This window comes from Falco punctatus (genome assembly GCF_963210335.1).
Source record: "Falco punctatus genome assembly, chromosome: 5".
NCBI lineage: Eukaryota > Metazoa > Chordata > Aves > Falconiformes > Falconidae > Falco > Falco punctatus.
In genome coordinates this window covers 12,409,133-12,429,157 of record NC_137584.1, presented here as the reverse complement: position 1 = coordinate 12,429,157, position 20,025 = coordinate 12,409,133, and the positions used below count along the sequence as shown (strand labels likewise).

The following is a 20,025-nucleotide window of genomic DNA, read 5'->3' as shown; positions in this document are numbered from 1 at the left end:
ATATATGTATGTGCAATAAAGTTGTTCAGTCCTTCCCCCGTGCTCTGTTTAGACTAGGATTTCTTCCAACCATATCAACTCACTAATTCTCTTGAAATGCAGCAGTACTATACCACAGAGCCAGCTGAGTGAAGTTTAACTTTGTGGCGTGACAGTCGAGGAAAACATAATACCCAAAGGCTTCTCGTGCATTTGATGAGACTGAAGTCTGTGTTGAAATAAATAAACCCATTCGTTTCATGTTAATTACAGAAGTAATGAAAATCTGTATATTGAATCTGTGCCACAATGTACAGGGTGTAGTTAAGGTCCTTCACTCATAGGAAAAACCCAAATATAAAATCTTTTCATTATTATTATAGATATTGCAGACAGAACTAGTGGAAACAACAACAGAACACTGCAGTTTATTCATCAATGAAAGGAAATGACCTGGAAAATGGAAACAAATTCACAGGTAGTTTCAGACTGGCCTTGCGTGGGATGTTCACTATCCCACACTCATGATCTGAACCTAGGAGAAGATCCTGAAAATGTTTTGAATATTACAGATTTTTTTTGTGCCTTGCATATGTTTGGTCCCATGTTCCTCATACAAACCTGTGTACGGGCAAGTTCACATTATGTAAAGAAAGGATTGAGCTATACAAGTTTGCAGTGAAATATGCAGTACTGTAGCTTAGCATGAGAGGAATCCATTTGGGTATACTAGGCCAAATTGGATGTTTCTGATTTTTATAGCTTTCACCACTAATACTCTGTATAAAAATAAGTATTCTAATTGTACAAGATGCTATCAGCCCAGATCCTTCTCTGGCAAAGGAGACATTGTCATGCACTTGGAAGCATGGTGGTTCCTCATTCTAGGATTTTAAGGCCCATCAGGGTGTCGTACTAGAAGACATAGTAGATTCATCTTCTATACTATATATGTTTCAGCACTGCCAAACAGGTTAAAAAAAAATGTATCTTATTACTTGCATGCCTCTTGCATGCCTAGCTGTATGCCATCAGGTGTCACTGGTCACAGTGTTCTAGCAGTATGCCCATCTGGGTCTCAACAGAAGTAGGTGTTAGCAATATACGAAGGGCTAGATCCCAGCGATTACAAATCTCCCCAGCTCCACAAACAGTGGTGTGGCTATCAGTCTGCATCATGCTGAAAATGTGGTCCTTAATTGGCATTTTCAAAACGGTGATTCTTGCTTTTGTTGTTAAATTCTGCCATGTGCAGCACTTCAGAACATCACTGTGGAAGCTCTTTTCCATTTCCTAGTCAAGTACCAGAAATTATGAATTCTGCTGCATATGTATTCACATATAAATCTGATCAGCCTTCCTTTTCAGTAATTTAACTCCAGATTATTACAGGTTGACATATTTCTAAAGAATCTTGGACTAAGTTCTCATTCACTATTTATCTTCCATATTATATCTGCTTCAAAGCCTGAGTAGCTAAGCACTTGCAAATTTATAGATGGCTGTAACTGTAATTTATCAGCCCAACTGTGGATCATCATAATCTGTGCTTCAATATGATTTTTTTTTTTAATCAACTGTCAAAGCCCCAGTGCAGAGGTGCACACTGAGAAAATACTCATTTCTGTTCATAATATGAACTGGCCAGGCTTTGGGGAGATTATACTGAAGTTGTCCTCTTTTCTGAAGTTTTAATATTTATGCCTTGTAGTGGTGAAAATTATGAAAGCGTTCCCAATTTCTTTTTAAAATTATTTCCCTGCAAATATAGCTTGACTGAAGAGTATTTCTTAACCTGAGTATTTCTTTCTTGGGACAACTTATAGATCATGCAATTTTCAGGTACAATTTTTTTCTAAGGTGACTATGCTGTACCTCACGTAAGTATGAAATCCTTCATCTTCTATGTAAATAGGAATCCTTCCTTTCCAAGAAAGAAATATGAGATACCATAACTAGGCTACACTAATTATAGTAATTCATATGTTTATAATAAAATAATGTATTTATTTTGTGTTTAAATGTACAAATAACAGAAAAATCATCAGAAATAAGTGGTTCTTCTAATCTGAATAATTAAACCATACTGATTTTTGTAGCTATTACAGCTCAGAATCAAATTTTAAGCCTCACGCTTTAACCTACACAATTAACTTTTAGGTTTTGAGTTACAGTTCAGTAAGCTGTAACTGAAAAACTGTGTAACATTTGTAAGTATATAAAGTCTCTCAAATTCCTAGGAACTAAATATCTGGGTTTTAATCTCAATGTGTAGCAACTGCATTTTATTATTATCTTATTACATTATTGTCCTCTAGTACGAGTTGGCTTTCAAAGGCCAAAGTTTGTTAACCTAGGTACTTTCTCACTTAATATATTGAGTGGAACTGAATTCTTTAAAATCAGACAAAAAGTTACTTGTTTCTTTTGTTGGCCCTTCTCCAAATGTGTCTCCTGCTAGTGGGGACAATGCGCACATTCCCCAGGATGAAATTTATTGTATGGTTTTCTGTTTCTAGAAACTCCTGTGGTCCACTTGTTCAGCTTAGACTGTTGGGGAGATTTTTGTTGCTTCTAAGCAAGAGAGAGTTACGTTAAGCTGTTTCACCATAAAGAAAAATCTATTGCTAATTTTCATTCTTCCCTGGAAGTGTCGAGCCACTCTCTCCACCATTTTTTGTCATGACCCAGAAATAAAATAATGCAACTAATATGAGAGACACTTCACTGTAGTTTGATTCTTCTTTTTTTGCCTAGCTAACTTCCACAGAAGTTCAGGGTTGTACTTTGTATGTGTGACCCAGAGACTCTAACAGAGCAGGAAAACATAGAATTTTTTTTCTTACACACTCTTTCTGGTTTAACTTCACAGGGCCTTAGAATTTAGGCTAAGGAAGGAGAGAGTTTTGCAGAGGCAGATGAGACATCCATCTCGGAGAGTCATCCATACAGAAACACTATGAGGTAGTAGCCCAGTTTGACCTAATGTGAAGCCAGCTTAATCTTCATGGAAAAAAAGGAGGTTTTGTTTCAAGGCACTATTACAGAGCTCAAATTGCTAGGATTCCCCAGTGAACTGGGATCTCAAATTCTTTAAATAATCACTTAGATATTGACAGTGAACATCACCAAGGGATAGCCAGCAGAGCACAGCGGTCTGATTTTTGGGAGGTCTCTCTTCATACTGTTTGCTTTTGTCATGTTGACGTGTGTACTAAGATGGATATTTAAGGGGGAATTTGCAAGAAATTGAGCATTTGAAGAATTATATATGCAAGCTTAGCTGTGCATGGGAAGGGGAGAATAAATAGGGCGATGAATAATATCTTTTTCTTTTGCCCAAGAGTAACAAGCAGCGGTAAAGGGAAGGGTAGTGAGCTACAGACTGCATGTTCAAGATGTATCAGATGGTTTCCGTAAATGATGAATGAGCACTTCCCACAGCCTGTGACGTTGTGATTAGTGATTTATAGTCACGTTAGTGAAGTACATAGCTTGTTCTGTGCCACATGTGCTTTGCTGGAAAGAAAAAGATTCAAGTGTGTGACAGCACTTTGCTGAATCACAATGTTGAAGTACTTGTTTGTAAGTTTTATTCTGGCTGGCTGGACTTCCGCATTGCATTGAGCATTTGCATTGAATTGCCAAGCATTTTTCCATTCCCATTAGCTTCAGGAGTTAGACTCTCTCAGCACTTGTACTAGCAAGCTATTACAATTATTTATTTTTCATTTTTAAATACAAGCTATTAAAGTTAGTGTTAGAACTAAGATATTATACTGCTTTAGCTTTTGTTCATCATGACTGAAACAGCAGTGGAATTCCAGTTTGATATAAAAAAACTGTTATAAATACCAGAAGACAACTTACATATTTATGACACTAATTATATTGCTGATAATTTGCTTGTCTATGACTTTTTCTTTATAGTGAAGGTTTCTGCTCTAAACAAGACTCACAAGACTATAGGGTCACTAAGTAGAGATTGATTTTTCTTATATGATGCAGTAAGCAACATTTATTGTACAGTGGCTTCAGTGATTTATAGTTCAATGTGTAAATACTGAGTGAGATTAATTATTTGATATTGCAATGGAGAACAACTTCCCTCCCATAGCTAGAATGGGAGTATCCATAATATAGCCAGTGCTGCTGCTGACAGACTGAAGGCTTTCCATGGGTCTTACTCTTAAAAATAAACAATAAAAGCCCTCACTGGAGTTACAGCCAGATGTCAGCTGTGTTTTCAAAAGTTTTCTTTTCATCTTGGAATTTTCCATTGCAAAGTCTTTATTTAAAAATACAATGTTGCAATTAAAATTTTACTATGCGACTGGTGTTAGGGTTTATTCAATCCAAAGAGCATCTCAATATTAATGATGCAGAGAGTGGCATATGGAGTACTGTTATAAGAAGCAGTATTTTTCAAAGCATAGGATGCTTTAAAATCATAAATGAAACTTATCTACTCCTTAGTTGTTAATCAAAGTCCTACTGCAAAAATAAACTGAGGTGAAATCAAGATCATCAACAGTGGGTACTAGATGCAATTGTTTTTTTGATGTAGGCTTTCCTACTTCCTTTAGTATGCTCATTTGCACTGTGTGTTGCATCCATAAATACACGTGTGTGTCCCTGATACATTTGCATTAGTGCTGTGCTCACAAAAGATATATAAGTATTAACTAAAACATGGAGGATTGATAAAAAAAAATAATTACTCAAACTCAACTCAAATATTAAATGTTTATTGCAGTGAAAAGACCATGTGTACAAGGTGTTTTGGAACAACTCATTTAGTGGAGTGTCACAACCTAGCAGCCCACACTGCAGTCACCTGCCTCCTCCACTGTGTCTCCATGATCTTCCCCTACCCAGAGTGTCCAGCTGGCAGGCCGAAGAGAACAGATAAATACTGAGATCATATAACAGCTTTTCTTCAGCAGGGCACCTTATTTAATGTATCTCTTATCCGTCTAGTTATCAGACTTGACAAAACTTGTAAAACCTTGGTATGTTCAACTCCTTCTCAGTGGATCAGTTCTGGTTGAAATTCACCACCATGAGCCAGTAGGGGAACAAGTGACAGAAGCTGTAAGGATTGCGTAAGGAACACGGGAAACAAGACTAAAAGCTCAGAAATTTCATCTCTGAGTTAAAAAATGAAGTTCACTAATTTTTGCCTTTTTTCTACATTGGAAATTTATAAGCCAAAAAGTAATCTGAATTTCAGAGAACAGTATGATAAATAGCACTTCAAAATATTTTAATAAGTCTATACTCAAGATAGCGATAAGTTTTTACAAGCATTAGTAGATTTTTTATGATTATTTAGGACATTATGCTCTGGAAAGCATGAGTGTAATGGTAACATTTTAAATCTGGGTTTATCCTTTCTATTTGCAAGCTGGCAGTTTGACTGTTTTGTGTGCTTAACAAACTGATACCTTTATTTGGCTTTCCCCCAGAGGGGCAATTGATACTTGGCAAGACAGAGAAGTCTTTAAAATTATTACACTGCTCTTCAATTTTTTACACAGACCAAAAGTTCAAGCTAATGGAAAACCTGTCAGTCTTCAGTGTAACTGTGTTGAGTAGTAGTGATGTGACTGCTACTTTGCTTAAAATACAACAATTTAAAATGGAGAGATATGGATATGACACCAAACAGTGCAAGCCTAATTGTCTTGAAAGAGAATACAATTTAAATATAGCGCAAAATGCAACTCGTGGCTAATGCAGGTTCCCTAGCAGGGTTAGCAAAGACCTTCACAAATGTGGACAATTTTGTTCTAGCTTTCATCAGATCTGACAAATGAAGGAGCATCTTTTTAAAACTTCAGGATGGCAATAGTGTTCATTCTTGTAAAGAAGGAGTATTTATGCAGCAAAAAGCCTAATCAAGACTTCTGGGCAAAGCTATAGGGATAAAACCACTCTGGGAACCTTTTCAGCATTGGGCAGCTTTCTTTAAGATGCAGTTGTCTCATCTGCATTCCCAGCTGTCTGAATAGGGAGTATGGTTGTAAAATTCTTCCTGATCTAAATGATCTTCTATTGGCAATAGAGAAGCTATCACATTGTGAGTTGGTCAGAGTTTAAGAAAGCTAAAAGTATATAGCTCAGGACAGGTTATCCAAACCATAACACAGCGTAAGAAACTCGGGTAGAAATCTTGGGAAAAAAAGGGTTCCTTCCACCAACTCTGGCACTGCGGTACCATCATGCTGCTTATTCTGGTCATATCCCTGCTTCTGGATATTCCCTGCTATAGTATCTGGAAGTATTGGTCTCTATTTTGCAGTTTGATTCCCTTTTTGGAGTGCCTGGTTTAGTCGTGTGGTGCATAAACAGCTGTTCATATACAACTTTATCCCGGCATATTATCTCAAGTCAGCAACTTGCTATGCCTGGACCAGGATTCCTGGCTTTCAGGGCTTGTGAGGATGGGCACAACACCATCTAAGTGCAGCTCTGTGGCTTCTCACTCCAGAGCTGTTTGTTTACAGGAAGCTTTTGGTCCCTGTGTTGCATCATGTATTTGTATTGCAAGTGTCTCCACAGAGCAGTTACCATATAGACTCTTTCCTTTTGAACAAGTGCTGGAAGAGTGTATATAGTATATCGTTGATCTGAGAGTGATCTTTTGCATTACTCTGTGATTTTACGGTTAGTCTCCGTGCCTCCAAATAACATTACTTATGAGTAGCTGGAAGAGAAATTCAAGTACAGTAAATTTATCAGAGTTCAGACAGAATAGTGAAGGTATGTTTAATGTCATCAATAAAAATTACTTAGATGTAGAAAGTCAGAAAACCACAATTTTAACAAAGTTTGCCTGACTAAGCAATTCAGTAAAGTCTCTGAAATTCATAATGACCAGAAATGGAAGAATGACCAGTAAATTGGCTTGAACAGCTGTCAGAGTAAATTTATAATCACCAAACCCCTTCATTTTACAATACCTTAACTGAAAACAGGAAGGAAAAACTTAAAAGTTCTGGTTTGTTAAATTTGTGGCTGTTCACTCGTCAGTTCTTGATATATTGGAATAAAATGTGGTTTTATAAAAAATCACCTGATTAAGAATGTAGCCTAAAATGGAAAGAAAAGGCCAACATTGCATAGCATTTAGATTGATGTTTATATTTTTAAAAAATCAGGAGAAAAAAAACCAGCAGCTTGCATGTATGAATAAAATATTCCACTACTTATTATATTACTATATTCCAGTATAGTTCTACTGCTTACATGTGAATGTTTTTCATGACATGAAGCACTAAATCTGAATTTATGCAATATACAGAATGCTTACTAAAGAAAACTTTCACAAAATTTAAGTTAGAAGAATATGAGGAGTGCAAAGCTAAGTGCTGAAAGGTAGGAAACACTAGAACTGAGGCTGCCTGTGTAAACGTGGCCTTTTTGTATGTAAGCATACTCATTTAATTAGTCTCAGATTTCTCTCTGTGGAAATCGCCTCAATCAGTGCATGGGATGGGTCAGGGCTAAATGAAGGTGGCGCGCAGAAAGAGTTGGTCATCTTTAAAACTCAGATTCTCTCTGTTAGAGAAGCTAGAACTTGTTTAGAGAAGTTAAATTGAGGAGGGAATCGTAGGAAAAGAAAGGATCGTCGTCTGGCTCATTTAGTTACTGCTCTGGGAAATTAATCTCTTTGGGTCGCAGCCCCATAGGTTTTGTGTGGCGTTTGACAAGTCGTTTCAAACATGTATTCATTGGTGATCATATGCTGCCTGTTGCATGTGAGTTAATTCTGGCTTGATGCTATGGATTCAATCCTCAGAGCAAAAAACATACTTAATTCTTTAACATTCTGGTTTGTTTAACCCAGTTACATAGTGAAAGATGACAAGTTTATATGATTTGCACATTCACCGTGCAAAATGGAGTAAATGACACATGGAAAAAGTGTACTTTTTCTGCAAAAGTGAGAGGATAGTGACTGTTTTGTTGCTACAAAATACAAACTGACCATCTCATTGGGGGGGTCATAATATAATAAATACTTGTGATGGTATGTTGGAAAGGCTTTCGTTCAGTCTCAGGAATTCTTAGGAACAATTTTGTCTTCAGAATGAGCGATGAAAAGAGCTTGTTCCCCAAGTTTTCTTATTCTCTTCCTAATTCAGTATCACCATGAACCAGTCTCCTTCCTTCCAGGGGTTATTGTCCACCTCACTTTTTTGCACTCCAGTCAGATGACTTTGTCTTGGGTCATGCCTGACGGCCAACAGAGAAGATGCAACCTCCCCACATCCTGGGCAGTCCAGCTAACTTTCTCAGATCCAGGGTAGCCAAGAGGTGCAATTCCTGGCAAATACTGGTTTTCTGGCTCTAGACTTGAGGTGAAAAAGTAATATTCAGGAAATATCCAATCTATATAGCAGTAGGAGCTGTGAGTGAGTGCAGTGCCACTTTGTAATAGAAAGTCTCCTGGTATCTAACTGTTGATCTCTTTAAAGTCTCTTAATATGGGAGTTATGACTTAAAGATGTTGTTTTAACAGATTTATGGATACTCAAAAGAACAGAAAACAGTTTGTGCTCTAATAGAAGGATCACCTCATTGTCATCTTTCAGTCAGGCACCAGCCATCCATAAGTACTTCTCAAAGCAAAGTGAATTTATTAATTTATTATGCAACAGTACAATATGGATTTTTTTTTTCTTTTTAATTTCTTTAAAAGGACCAGACAATCTCTCATGGTATTTCAGCTGGAACTTAGAATAAATTAAAAAGAATAAATTAAACCTTGGGCAGAAAAAAGGCATGGAAGATTCCTACCTGAACTTTTAATGTTTGACAAATTTGAAGAATAGATGGAACTAACAGGCAAGCCAGAAACTTTGTAATTGACCGGCATTTTGCATCTAAAGTCTCCACAGTATAAGCATCCACCACAATGCTTGAAGTAAATCAGCAATCCTACTTCTGTCTCTGATTACCCAGATCACTGCAGTTCAAAATCAAACACCAAAACTGTTCCATGAACTAGTGCACTTCCCAGCTTCATTAGAGAGAAATATATTGAATGTGTATGGTGATTTAATTAATATTGCTTCTTAGGTGATCTCTCTTGGGGCACAGGCAAGCTCACTGATGTGACCTGAGTCAAAACTCTTGCTTTTTGGGGGGGAAATCAAGAGCAATATCCCACAAATTTTGTTGTGGAGGCAATACATGAAAGCAGTTAAGCTAAGCTGCTTAAAAATATGATGTATCCTTTCTACCCCCAAACGGTATATTACAGATGGAAACTTCTGGTTCTGAGGTCATTTATGTAGAAAACCAAGGTGAAGCCAGAGTAATTAATGTTCTAATTATTCATTATCTAAAGATAATTATTTTTTTCAAATCCATCATTATAAACTGCTTTATGTGTCTGTCAGAGAGGGAGGGAGATGGAGTCTTTAATCCATTCAGAACATCTGTACGTGAAAAATGTTCTATGGAGCATTGCTTGTGCATTTTTAATTATCTAATTATGTTTCCCCTTTCAAAGAAACAATCACGTTACCAGCAGCCTTTCTTACGATCTGAAAAAGCTTGAAAAGTAATTTTAATTGCTTTTTTCATTTAGTTATTGCCATTGATTAAGATGAAGTATAATTCATAAACTTTTATTACAGGAACATTACACTAACATTTTTAACAGGCAGCACATGTTATTTTTAGAATGGAGAAATGTAGGAAAATAGTTTTAGCCATGGCTGAGACCTCAAAGCAGCTCTCACTTGTTTTTTCTTCATCTCGATTTATCTTTTTAAAAATGTTTTCTGTATTGTCTTTGTTAGTCCTCTCCTTCCACTGTTCCGTTTAGCCTTTCAGATTTTCCTCCTCCATTCTCTATTTTGTGGCTATATCCTGTTGCTGTTACTTTTGTAAGGGAGCAATGAGCAATCTATCCCATACTGATGATGTAGCCTTTTTACTTGAAGAGCAGTGAGATCACAGGTGCTTCAGTACCTCATGCTTTGGAGGGAAAAATGCAATGCAACTTGTTGTAACAGGAATAATAATATGTTATTACTGAACATTATAAAGACAGAAAAACTGATTAATTCAGCTTTCTTTTTACTGAAGAAGGCTTTCTCTGTTCAGTGGTGAGCATAAAAATCTCCACATTTTTGTATTTGTCATACACACGCTGCCCAATCCCTATTTCCTTAATACCTGTTTAACATTTACGTGCTTGCTATGTTTGGTACAGTTGAACTTGATATATACGTGGCTATTTGCAGTCAAGTTTGGGTCATTTGACCTGTTTGTCCTTTGATTTCCATTAGCCTGCCTGCATCAGCATTAATACTGATCCTTAACCCTGAGCAGCACCCCTGCAGTAGCTAACTGCTTTTGTGTTGGTTTCATTTTATGATTCTTGTGATTAGTTGGCTTCAGGCTGCCAGCACCATGGGTACGTGCAGGCAGACACACGGGCTCCCGCATACAGAGACGATTGTTGTGCTTGTTTCAGAGAATATACATCAACTTGATGAAGTGCTTTGGAAAACAGTTAAAATCTGCTTATCTTTTCTAACGTTCAGACTTACTTTCTGAATTGTTATTCTTTTATTTCATGGAATTTTACAAGTTTGAAAAATAGAAATCTGTCAGACCTGTGAAACTTGCACAATTCACATGTCAGTGTGTTACTGAAAAAGGCATTTTCACAAAACACATTCTGATACTATATTCCAGCATGGAAATTTCCTGATCTTCCAAAGAAGGATGTTAACCAGTTAAACGCCCAGGGGAGACTTCTGTAATGAAGCCTTCCCTAACCCTTGCCTCGATGAGGGTTTACACGTTGAACACAATGGGGCTGGGACTCTGTCATTCCAGAGGCAGTATCTGTGTCACTGAGTAGCACTTCTTTACAATGTAAGAATATTATGAAGAAAAGATATACTTTATAAGAATTACTGGATTTCCGTTATCTTAATACACCAATAGAACTCTAATATGGTGACTTTACAGGAGAAGCAAGTTTTTTTCTGGTTCTAATAACTATTTCATGGATTTAATACATGATCAATGTGCGTGTTAAATTAATACGTATTTCCAGTTGGTACAGACTGTACAAAATAACAATTTCATTGAATCAACTAACTTCTTCATGATCTAAAAAAGTCTCTTGACTAGCTAGAGAGAATTTTAATATAGGATATGAGTTTGTCCCGTGGTTTGTAAAACACCTTGTTCGAGTTAATTTATGAAATACCATAAATAGTACACTAATTAATCTTGAAACAAATGTTATATATCATATGTAAGTATAGCTGTACATTCTAAGACTGACAGCAATTTGTGGACAGGTAATTTAGAGTTTGGATTTATGAATTATGTTTCATATAATACTAGTAACAAGACAGTTTATTTTTAGAAATGTAATGTTTCTCATTATAAAGCAGTGCTCATCTTCCCTTTGGTCCACAACTATTACATGTTTAGGAGGTCATTAGTATTCATGAGCTACCTCATTGCAAAAGGGTGCCATAGAGGCTGTGAATTAGTACGTGATTCTGCATTCAGCAGAGGAGAAAGGAAGCTTACTAGCTCATGCTGGTGAAGCTCCGGGATTCTGTCAAAAGATTCATGTTACTTCAACTGTGTGGAAAGAACTTATATTAAAATATCATCTATACGGCAAGGAATTGAGGGGATTGCTTATTTACCTGTGGCTTGCATTATTGGAAAAATGGATGGAGTAAAAATGAGCAATCATGAAAATAAACACCTAAAGTATTTTTTTATAAATCATCAGTAAGTCTAAGAGAATGAAGTAAATACTGTAATTTTAGCAATGGCTAATTGCTTAATGCTTTTTACCCTAAAAGGATATACCTCCAGATATTATATAGGTGAGTTTATGAACAAAGTTTGTTCTAGCTTCCTGTGTCTTACTATCTTTCTTTTTCAGGTGATGTGTACTATTGGCAGATATTTTATGTAGTTACTGAGAAACGCTGAGTGTATATCTATATACTAATTTTCTTAATCCAAATAATTTGTTCAGTATGATTTTCTGCATCTTGAATGTATGTATTCGATATCTGTATGTAGAGAGATATACCATGATTTAATACATGTAATTGGCTTTGTTGCAGTTCTATATAGTTGTGTATGCTATAGTTTAATATAAGCAACTATAATACATAATGTCCTTGTAGTGTGTGCATTTTACAGAATTTACCTCAGGGCAGCTTGTAACTGAAACTACTCTTTAAGTTTTTTATCTTAATAGTTCATTCTTTGTTCTCACAGTACAACTTTCAGGCAACTTGCAAAACTGAAAGTACTGCTTTCTTTCACAACTCTGATGGCTGAAGTGTAAATGCAGTCTTGATTTTGCCTTGTGTAGTACAGATACCCCTTTAGATAGGATCCGTCTCAACTGCATAAATTTTGGCAGGAAAATGGAAGTGTTTTTCCCCTGGTATGGGGAGCAGACTCTTCCCAGCTGACAGGGGAGCTGTGGGGTAGGGAGTGACCCCAGTGCTGAAGGACAGCTCTGGGGAGCTTGGGCTGGGGGGTGTACCTCAGATCTTGCTGGGGTCAAAGGGGTTTTTGCTTTAGTGGTTTACTTCAATTAAAAAAAATAATAAATTAAAAACTAAGTGACTTTTTCCATGCTAAATATCTGTGAAGTAAAACAAAGGCAAAGATAGATTGTCTGTACCTATTCTTAATATACATGTTGATGATGTTGTTATGCCAATAATTAGAAATAATGTACGTTTTTTGCTGAACTAGTCATTGAAAGAATTGCTAAAGATGGTAAAACAATTTTAAATAAAAATGTAGTAAATTATTTCATTCATAATTTCAAGAAGTAAATGGAGTATACTGATAACTATTTTATTCTTAGTTATTCTGCTACTGAAAACAGTATTCATTTATTGTGTTATGGGAACTAGGTTTGAATCAGCAATATAACAAGAATTTAGTGATTTTAGCCACAGGCCTGCAAAAACTTGTGTCTGCATTTAAATGGATGTGTCACTTATCCCAGCAAGTCCACTAAAGGAAAATGAAATTTTAGGTATGTTATTATCAGAAGGGTTAAGTGCAAAAGGATATATGTAAATTCATGCAGGTCTTTTGCTTCTGTGTGCTTCATCAATTAAACTCGAACCATATTGAAGAAAGTAACAGTGTGAGCTAGGAGCTATTTCTCCAAGTGATAGCCATTAATGGAATGGAAAAATACAGTGTTCTAAGGGTACTCAATTAGATTGTATAAGAAGATTGAATTTAAAATGCCCATTATTTTAATACTGTTCCAATTAATGTAAAATAATAAACTAGCCCAGGGATTAGATGAACGCAAAGGAATCTTAATCTGTTTGCCTAGTGATGACAAGGGGAAGTATTGGACAGCTGTAAGCTGTCGGATTTGATCCTTGGTCCTATCCCATTAAGCCTGTTTCTAGCAAACTAATAGCTATTTTGTACTGGAAGTACACTAGAACATATTTCCTAGGAAAGCAGGACTTCATATCTGCAAGGTAAAACCAAGTACAAGATTAATCTGAATGCCAAATATCTCAGTCTTTCTTTTATTAAGGTAAATCTTCTGATTCCCTCTACCCTTCACTGAGAATGAAAAATTATATTTGTCTGGGTCTTGGAAAAAGTAATTTATCTATTATTCAGGAAGTATTCATAGTCCTTGAATTAGGGATTTAATACATCAAAAATGGGATTTTCCTAAAGTTACGATACTGTCAATTCTTATTTCTCAGTTTCTCAGATTTCTCCATCATTCAAAGATGATGGACATCCTTGTCTCCTAAATTCTTATTAAATAATGTGAGATCAGAGCATTTCAGCTCCATTGTACAAAAAAGTAGACTGGCATAAAAACGTTGTACAATTGGTATTTATCATATTCAGAAACACTTGAAATTCAGTACAGCGAAGTCAATTGTATGATAAACAATAATTTCTTTAATTGCATGGCAGATTTTATAGTCCATTAAACTGTAATGCTGTAAATGATACATTTGTGGATTAATGTCAGCAAAGCACATGTCAATATAGCTCAAATATCAACAGATGCTCTCAAAAGTATTTTCAGTTTCTTTCGCCTCTTACTAAAGTATTGATGCAGAAACAAGAGTTCCAGAATTGACAACAAATCCGTGGCTCAAAAAGGGAACAAAATAACTACAGAAAGTTTTAAGTAGGGGACATAATGAGCATTGCAGAAATAGTCACTGAAACACAATTCCAAGCACTGGTGGAAAGGAATTATCCATGTGGAAAAGAATTGTCCATGTCTAATCAAAGTAGAAAGTAGAACCCCTGAAAACGAGACCTGCATGATTCCACCCTTTCCAAGGATCGACTATACTTTTGGTCTGCCTTCTGCTTGAAATGGCAAAGCATCTCCTCCTTCAGAGAAGCAAACCAGTCAGTGGTGTTGCCTTCTGCCACCCAATAGTCATGACTGTGGGGCCTTGTTCCCTCAGCAGAGGAGAAGGAGGGACTCAACATCAGAAACTGGCCAGTGTCAGAATGACGTTGGGAAGCCCCGATGCACTGAATTAGGGATCAAAGTTTCTGTTTGAATATAGGGACTGTATAATAGCACTCCAAGCTAATGATACAGGTTGATTGCATATTCAGACAGGATTATCACACTTTTGATAAATTTGATCTCTAGTTTTAAGGTTTTCATAACTGCGCAAATTAGTAACATTACTTATTCTAAAAGAGAAAACGTTTCCTAGCATTCTCTGTCCATAGCCAGAATTCTGTGCTAGAGCTATGGACCAATATCAAGCCCCAAAATTAAGGAAGATAAACCTCACTAAATCTTCTCAAATTGTAGAAAAATACTTTTATCAGAAGTTTCAGCATGAATTTTGAGATGTTCATCACTGCTTTTTAAAATTAATTTTCTCTTTGAAGAATAATGACTCCTATGTGGCAATCGCAATTCATATTTTTTCATTACAGTGTTTGTGGAGAGGTAAAGAAAGAAATCTGTGTTACTCAAAACAAAAGTAGCTGCTAAGTTAGTTATTTTGTAAATCTGAGGTTTTTGCATTCTGTGAGCCACAATAAAAATATCATTTAGTAATCACTGCAAGTTTAAAAAACAGCAGTGTATGTAGCCTATGAACTAAACACCTGTACTATATTAGGGACATGATTTATATTAAAGCCAAGAAACTTATATTTATCTCCCTCAAGAAAATCAGTCTCTATTTTGGAAACATAATATTTTAGGGCATTTTCTGGCGATTTCATATTTTTATGTGAACAAAACCAGTTTGCCTGACACAAAACCTTTTCCTTGATACTTGCATATTTATGGAAGATGGTCTTTTTTGGGTGTTTTTTTTTTAAATGATCAGAAGATGCATTTAAAATTCTTCCTGGAATAATTGACTAGATACATGTGTCTGTATGTGTGAGTGCTCACATATATATGAGGGAGTGTGTTCTGGGGAATATCGACCAATAAAATACAAAGGAATTTTACACAGAAACATCAAAATGCCTATGTTCTTCTATTTTTGCCATGCAAACTCAAAAGCCAATCACTAAAGTCACAGTGAGATGGGGGGGAACAACAGAGAACCTATTTTAAGGTCAGTGTGCCTCAGGTGGTCCACTGAAATGTGTCCTTGAGCACTGCAGTGCATCACAGCCCATCGTTCTACGGGAAGGTGGTAGCTGTTTTTTTATCCAAACTTAACAGGAGCAGATGCTAAGTGCTGAACGTAGTTAAATGCCTATGCAGAGACTGATAATGACCTTTCTATTAAGTGTTGTCTATTCAAGGACTTTTTCAAGTTCTTCAAACAATATTATCTATTTTTATCTCGTCTTAACCTATGGCCACACATTAGTAAATCTCGGTAACTGTCAGTAAAACGTAATTTGGGAATACATTATTTTATACCTTACTGGATCTGCGTTTGGACAGGGCTGAGTAAAGCTTTAGCAGGGTCCAGATCAGTAGAAGTCACGAGTTGTCAGGTTTTCTCCCACAGACCCCTTCATTTCTCCCTGGCAAGATTTCCTATCTGTCTGAAACTTGCTGTGACATAAAGATGCCTGTGCCTCTAACTCCTTTCTTTTGTGGTTTGGTTTGGTTTGGTTTGATTTTTTTTTTTTTTTTTTTTTTTTTTTTGGAGGGGGAGCCAAGAGCAGGCCATCACATCTGCTGGGAATGGATCTTGCTGGGAGGGGCAGCAGGACTGTTGCTCAACAAATAAATTCAAATTTTTTCTTCAAAATACAGAATTACTGAAAAAAAAAATATCTCTAAAATTAGTATGTTGCCAGTAGGTCTACTCCTCAGCAATACAAGATCAAGGAGTTTCCCCATGTACTAGGCTAATTTAACAACTACATCTGAAGTAAGTCAGGCTGCAGCTTAAATGTCTGGGTCTCTGCAGAGTGTTGGCTAACTTGGTATTGCCATCAGAGCTAGGGCATCACTTGGTTGTAGAATTGCTAGGACCGCGTATTAGTATGTCCTGTGTGTATTTGAGATTGTTCTCTGGAGCATGTTTCTGAATACTTTATCCAGCCTCTATGTGCAGGAGCAGAAACGAGATTTGTATAGGAACATTCAAATGCAATGTGATAGCTAAAGAAAATCAAACAGAACTGACGGATTCATCTGTCAATCAATGAAAGTTCTACTGGGTTATTAGGGTTTTTAGCCTCAAAATTATTTCTTCATACTGTGATTATTGCATTTACCTTTAAAGAAGTGAGAGAGCAAAGACCTAAAAAATACTACATGTTATATTATCTCTTTCTGTGAAGTGTGAAAATATAGAAGATGATATATTCATATCTATTAGGCCTTAAGGCTTTGGTTAACAGTGCCAATAAGATATGTGTATTAACCTACATATATTCTCTTGACCCAGTTTCATTTTCTTTGTTCTTAAAATTGCTGGTTTATTGCTTTCTGTATTCTGGGGATATAGGCAAGAAGGCTTCACATGACTTTTAATTGTTGCCTGTCTCTCTTTCTGTCACTCCGAAGACCATGGAAAAGTGTTCATTTTATTTATTTCCTTTAAAGAAGTGAGGAACAAATTATAGCACTGGACATAAATATTGTGAGAAGCATCAAATTAACCTTTTATTTGTGAACAAAATAAAATGTATCAAGACTTGAAATTAATTTACTAATAAAAAAAAAAAAAAAGGCTTTTGGAAATACGGTTACACAGACAAATTAACATGTTTGTTTTTACTTTGTAACTATAGTACATTTACTCCTAAAATGCAAGGCAGACGGATGGGGACTTCAGGGAGAATCACTAAGAGCACAAGTGTGAGTGGAGAGATGTATAAGCTGGAGCACAATGATGGAAGTCAGTCGGACACGGCTGTCGGCACAGTTGGAACAGGTGGGAAGAAAAGGCGTTCCAGCCTTAGTGCCAAAGTGGTTGCCATAGTGTCTCGAAGGAGCAGAAGCACATCTCAACTTAGCCAAACAGGTGAGTGAGACACACTCTTTGGATACAGGACTCTCAACAAACGTGGTTCACCATTATTTCATCTGTGGCATCTGTGTTACATGTATATGGATATAGACCACTCAGGAGAAAAGATTTTCCAGCTGTCAATAAATTTCTGAAATACTCATTTCCTTTGATCGTAAGACATCTGCAAGAAAGAATATACAAATGCCTTTTAGAATACGTGCCATAACAACTTTCTGTCCTGATAAATGAAAAATGTTTTTATCTCTTAGAAGCCTTGTTTACAGGTAGGCAAGGAAATGCAAAGAGACGTATGTGGGTATCAGCAGTGAATAAGGGTTTGGCTAAGAGCAGCTTTTTATGTATACGAAGTTTCTTCTAGTAGAACAGTTGAGTACAAATAGGGGAATTGAAATCTGAGCAAATGAATGGTTGTTACATAACTCGGATAAAAGGTTGTACCTGTAGTGGGAAAAAATACTTTTTTTTAAAACTACCTTTGATTTCTTAGTCAAGAGTAAATCAAATATTTTTTTCTTTTAAAAATAACACTGGCAAATTGGGGTCAGTGGTTTCACATAAATTACACAACAACGTGATGCTTCATTAGGAATGTAAGACTTCCAACTCTCATTGTGACTTCAGAAATCTTAAAAGCTTCATATCTGCATAGCCTGAAGGAACAAAAGCTCATACAAAAAGATCAAAAGGAAAAAAAGAAAAAAACAGAAGAAAGTAAAGTCCCTGTCCTGCTTCTGTTGAACCCCGGTAAAGACTTCTGCTCTTGTCTTCAGTGGGAGCAGGACCTGACCCTGAGGGTTCTTGCTCACTAAAAGAAGGAAAGGAAAGAGTAAAAGCTTCAGGCTAGCATAGAATGCATGCTTATTGCAGCATCTCTCTCACATAGTCAGGGTAATCCAAACTAAGGTAAGTAACAGTATTGTTTATTTATATCATTAAATATCTCACCCTTTTCCCTTGTTTTTTCTTTTATTGCCAGATGAGCAGTAGAAGTGATTCTTTCAAATGTAAAGCTTGGTCAGTTTTAACAAAAATATTGTAATGCTTTTCTACACAACTCATTTATGAATTTTATGCCAGAAAGCATATAATCATGCAGTTGGACCAGATGATAGATATAGTAGGCATATTTGCAGCCCAGAATTGTAATTAATAATGTGTTGCTCAAATATGCACTCTGCCTGAGTATTCAACCAGAATATGGTTGGTTGTATACAGTAGGATGTTATTTTACTGTATCAGAATCAGTGGCATGCTCTTAAAGTAGTAAGAAGTGGTGTTGTATTATAGAAAGGGGTTTAGGTTGATGTTTTACTCCACTTACTATAAAGAGCAAAATATTTTAAGTATTTTGCAGAATGTTTACAGGATGGTGTTCCTTTCTAGCTTCTAAATCTCTTTGAAATAGGAATTTCTGTGACAGAGCAAATCTTTGCTCCATCTTACTCAGTAGTCCAGCTCTGACCAGGAACAGGTCTGTATGCCTAAGAGAAAGGCACAGGGGCTACCAAACAGGACGATTTGCATTGCATGAGAGCTAACTCACTCTTCTCAATGAAGTTAGTAAATTAAAGCTAAACTATGACTTCTAAACACTTCTCAGTATTATCTATTTAAAACTTACATGTTCCTATTCTTCATAGAACAATACTATAGTTCTCCAAATTTTGCTTGATATAAATCTTGAAACAATAGGAATTTTGCAGGGAATAGAGCATCTAATTTTGTAATGAAATTCAAACAGAAAATCAAATATGAAAAGTATGATTATGTATTATTCATTATTGTAAAACAGAGTTGAGATTATACTTGCTTTACTGTGGCTCAGGTAAACAGTACTGTCTGATATAAGCAGAGAAAATGAGATGTGACATGTTTTGTCAGTCACTATTTTTTAGTTAAAACATTTAAAAAATCAGTGAGTTGAATCAATGCATTTGTTTAGAATATACACATGAGACTTGACAGGTTTTCAAAAAAAAAATAAAATCCATTGTTGGAGACTAAATACACATGCCCTAAATCAGGGACCCACTTTCCTTCCTGTAGCGTAGGAGAGGGGAGGAGAAATTTGAAAGGGTCTAATTCCTTTTAATGTGCTGTGCCATTATGTCTCCACTATTGAGAACTAAAAAAGAAGAAAAAAAAAGTTTTGACAATATAGTATAAACTAGGTCCTTAAAATTGATTATGTGAAAATCAGTTCTAATACTCAAGTTCTGAAGTTTTAAAACTGGTGTGGAGGCATATGGGTCTTCAAAATTGGAGCTGTGTATGAACTTTAATTGAAAGCGTGAGTGTGTATTTCAAAGGAAGTACAAAAAATACAGAAAAGTATGTGCATCCTCTATAGTTTTTCCTGAATTGGTCAGTTAATTTTTTTTTTTTCCTATGACTGGCATAATTATAAGTCAGGTATGTGTGACATATATAGTTATTTGTTTCTGAAAACTCAAAATAGAAGATCAGAAATAAGATACAAGGTCAGATATTTCTTGTAAATTTGAGGTTCTGTATTTCTGCAAAACACGTAAGTCAGAAA

The 20,025-nt window shown here is 36.0% G+C and overlaps 1 protein-coding gene across 49 annotated transcripts in view; it reads left to right on the top strand.

The window, feature by feature from the left end:
- The window catches only part of RIMS1 (regulating synaptic membrane exocytosis 1), a 345,465-nt gene that overhangs the window by 274,658 nt on the left and 50,782 nt on the right, over positions 1-20,025 (top strand). For 42 of the 49 annotated variants that reach the window (XM_080388732.1, XM_080388757.1, XM_080388725.1 and 39 more), the window contains one exon: positions 17,245-17,477. The exons of the other annotated variants lie outside the window; for them this stretch is intronic. In XM_080388732.1, the coding sequence (XP_080244858.1) occupies positions 17,245-17,477 (233 nt within the window). The remainder of the gene's footprint in view (positions 1-17,244; positions 17,478-20,025) is intronic. 49 annotated transcript variants of the gene reach the window in all.